We start from the raw sequence: 3,220 nt of genomic DNA, 5'->3' as shown, positions 1-3,220 counted from the left end.
CCCTCATTCCCTGATGGATCCTGGGGGTCTGGGTGCCCCTCATTCCCTGATGGATCCTGGGGGTCTGGGTGCCCCTCATTCCCTGTGTCCCGGGGTCCCACATCCCGCTGAGATTCCGGGAGGTCAGGCCTTGGGTCAGGACGTGGGTTGGGAGATTCCCAAAGGAATCCCAGCCCCATCCCTCTCCCCTCCATCGCCCCCCACCCTCCCCAGGGCCCAGCCAGGGTCCGGGGGGGTCTCAATGGGGCAGGAATTTGGGATGCTCCGGGACTCCTCCAGGAGCTGGACATTCCAGGAGGCCCTTGGGGTGGAGGGGGCTGTCCCGTGTCCCACGGGAATCCCCCCGGGAATCCTCACATCCCGTTTTCCCCCTCCCAGGGCGCCCGAGGAGCCGATGGAGGAGGAGGAGCCGATGGCCCAGTGACAGTGGGGACTGTCCCCTGCTCCAGGACCTGCCCTTCCCTCCCGGCTCCCCCTTGGCCTCCTCATCCTCCCTGCCCCGAACCATGGAAGGGCCTCCTGGACTCCTGGAAGGGACAATTCCGGCCGTGTCCTGGGCTGGGGAGTGAGGGAGGAGCAGGAGCTCCCTCCCAGCCCCGGATTGTGCTCGTGGGGACCCCAAAGCCGGGCCCCAAAAAAACCCTTCTGGCTGAGGGGGCACATGGATGCAGATCCCGGGATCTCCCACGCCGTGGGAAGGGGTGGATCCTTCTCCTGGGATCTCCCTGGCAATAGGAAGAGGTGGATCCTTCTCCTGGGATCTCTCTGGCAATAGGAAGAGGTGGATCCTTCTCCTGGGATCCCCCTGGCCATGGGAAGGGGTGGATCCTTCTCCTGGGGAAGGGGTGGATCCTTCTCCCGGGATCTCCCTGGCCCTGGGAAGGGGTGGATCCTTCTCCCAAGATCTCCCTGGCCCTGGGAAGGGGTGGATCCTTCTCCCAAGATCTCCCTGGCCATGGGAAAGGGTGGATCCTTGTCCTAGGATCTCCCTGGCAATAGGAAGGGGTGGATCCTTCTCCTGGGATCTCCCTGGCCCTGGGAAGGGGTGGATCCTTCTCCCAGGATCCGTCCCCAGGGAAGGGCTGGCTGTTGGGATGGGCAGTTGTGGTTCTGCTCCTGGATCTCCTCTCCAGCCCGGGACGAGCAGGGATGGGCTCCCTGTGTCTCCTCCAAAGAATTCCCGGCTCTCCTTCCTCCGGAGCGTGGCAGTGCCATGGCCACGGGCACGGGGGGGGGGCTTTGGGGACCCCGAGGACCATCCCCTGCCCACAGGTCACCCCCGTGACCCCCCCAAAAACCTGTGGACCCCAATTTGCACTATGGACCTTGACGTGTGCTAATGTGAACCTGACCTTCTCCTGCCTCTTCCCACGCGGGAATTCCGGGATCCGAGCCCTTCCCGGCACCCCGGAGGGACCTGGAGAGATGGGGACCCCCGAAATTCCAGCTCAGTTGTCTCCCAGTCACCTCCTCAGCACCCCAAAGGACCTGGAGGGATGGGGACCCCCTGGAATTCCAGTTGTCTCCCAGTCACCCCGGAGGACCTGGAGGGACGGGAACCCCCAGAATTCCAGCCCAGTTGTCTCCCAGTCACCCCCCAGTACCCTGGAGGACCTGGAGAGACGGGGACCCCCCAGAATTCCAACTCAGTTGTCTCCCAGTCACCCCCCCAGCACCCAGGAAGGACCTGGAGGGACAGGGATCCCCCGGAATTCCAGCCCAGTTGTCTCCCAGTCACCCCCCCCAGCATCCCAAAGGACCCGGAAGGATGGGGACCCCCGGAATTCCAGTTGTCTCCCAGTCACCCCCCCGGCACCCAGGAGGGACCTGGAGGGATGAGGACCCCCAGAATTCCAGCCCAGTCACCCCCCAGCACCCAGGAGGACCTGGAGGGACAGTGACCCCCAGGAATTCCAGTTGTCTCCCAGTCACCCCCCCGGCACCCAGGAAGGACCTGGAGGGATGGTGACCCCCCGGAATTCCAGTTGTCTCCCAGTCACCCTGGAGGACCTGGAGGGACAGTGACCCCCCCGGAATTCCAGTTGTCTCCCAGTCACTCCGGAAGACCTGGAGGGACGGGGACCCCCGGAATTCCAGCTCAGTTGTCTCCCAGTCACTCCCCCAGAACCCAAAGGACCTGGAGGGATGGGGACCCCCAGAATTCCAGCCCAGTCACCTCCTCAGCATCCCAAAGGACCTGGAGGGATGGGGACCCCCTGGAATTCCAGTTGTCTCCCAGTCACCCCAGAGGACCTGGAGGGACGGGAACCCCCAGAATTCCAGCCCAGTTGTCTCCCAGTCACCCCCCGCCACGGTCCCAAAAAAATCCTGCTGGGCTCTGCTGGGGGGGCTCAGCTCCTCCAGGGATTCCCCAAATCCCAAAAATCCAACCCCTGGCTCTGTCCAGGAGCTCACGGGGACAGGGGGAGACCCCCCAAAACTGAGAATTCCATCCCCAACTTGCCTTGTTCCCACCTCTCCCACAGCTCCATGGGGGGCTTTCCGTGTGCCCCCGCCCGTTGTGTCCCAAGGGTTTATCCCACCGGGAAATGTCCCTGCTGGGTTTTTTTGGGAAGGGGATGGGACACAAACCTGGCTGAGCTCAGGGTGGGGGGCAGGAGGAGCTCAGGAGGAGATTTTTTTTTCGTTTTGTCCAGCGCAGGGAGGAGGAGATTTTGTATAAAAAAAACCAAAACCAAAAAACAAAGGAGAAATCTAAAAAAAAAAAAAAAAAAAAAAAAGAAAATTAAAAAAAAAAAAAACAAAAAAAAAACCAAAAAAAAAAAAAAAAAAAAAAAAAACGGACTTTGGAAAAAATAAACTATTTGTGTGTCTCAGATTAAGCTCCAGGGGAGGGGAGGTTGGTTTGTGGGGTGGGAAAAGGCCCCACGAGGGACCCCAGGGACAGAGTTTGGGGGTCAGAACATCCCCAGTTCCACTTTTCTTCCCCCAAACCCCTTTTCCGCCCCAAAATCTGAGGATTTGAAGGGTCAGAACATCCTCAGGTCTAATTTTCTTCCCCCCCAAACCCCTTTTTTCCCCCCAAAATCTGAGGATTTGAAGGGTCAGAACATCCCCAGCTCCATTTTTCTTCCCCAAACCCCCTTTTCCCCCCAAAAATCTGAGGATTTGAAGGGTCAGAACATCCCCAGTCCCATTTTTCTTCCCCCAAACCCCTTTTTCCCCCCAAAACACAAAGATTTGAAGGGTCAGAACATCC

The 3,220-nt window shown here is 59.7% G+C and overlaps 1 protein-coding gene across 2 annotated transcripts; it reads left to right on the top strand.

Annotated features, from left to right (window-relative positions):
* Positions 1–219: 219 nt before the first annotated feature.
* On the top strand, positions 220–2,687 carry LOC113941855 (leucine-rich repeat extensin-like protein 5). Of its 2 annotated transcripts, XM_027632997.1 has the most exons (4): positions 220–1,478; positions 1,544–1,604; positions 2,067–2,183; positions 2,240–2,687. In XM_027632997.1, the coding sequence occupies exons 1-4, from the start codon at positions 1,150–1,152 to the stop codon at positions 2,681–2,683; spliced, it is 951 nt and encodes a 316-aa protein (XP_027488798.1). In that variant the 5' UTR covers positions 220–1,149; the 3' UTR covers positions 2,684–2,687. The 2 variants fall into 2 exon arrangements, with proteins under 2 accessions (XP_027488798.1, XP_027488797.1); XM_027632996.1 differs by having other exon boundaries at positions 220–1,604; positions 2,067–2,158; positions 2,220–2,687.
* The last annotated feature ends 533 nt before the right edge of the window (positions 2,688–3,220 follow it).

The sequence above is a fragment of the Corapipo altera genome, unplaced genomic scaffold (assembly GCF_003945725.1).
Source record: "Corapipo altera isolate COAL_440 unplaced genomic scaffold, ASM394572v1 60491, whole genome shotgun sequence".
NCBI lineage: Eukaryota > Metazoa > Chordata > Aves > Passeriformes > Pipridae > Corapipo > Corapipo altera.
The sequence above is the reverse complement of the archived record's forward strand: the minus strand, read 5'-3'. Positions and strand labels throughout refer to the sequence as shown.

Excerpts from the sequence above, each read along its gene's own strand:
- LOC113941855 (XM_027632996.1), top strand. The coding sequence starts at position 1,150 with ATGGGCTCCCTGTGTCTCCTCCAAAGAATTCCCGGCTCTCCTTCCTCC. Across the intron at positions 1,605-2,066 it reads TCCCAGTCACCCCCCAGTAC|CCTGGAGGGACGGGGACCCC; the intron begins CCTGGAGGACCT and ends CACTCCGGAAGA. Across the intron at positions 2,159-2,219 it reads TGGAGGGATGGGGACCCCCA|GAATTCCAGTTGTCTCCCAG; the intron begins GAATTCCAGCCC and ends GGGGACCCCCTG.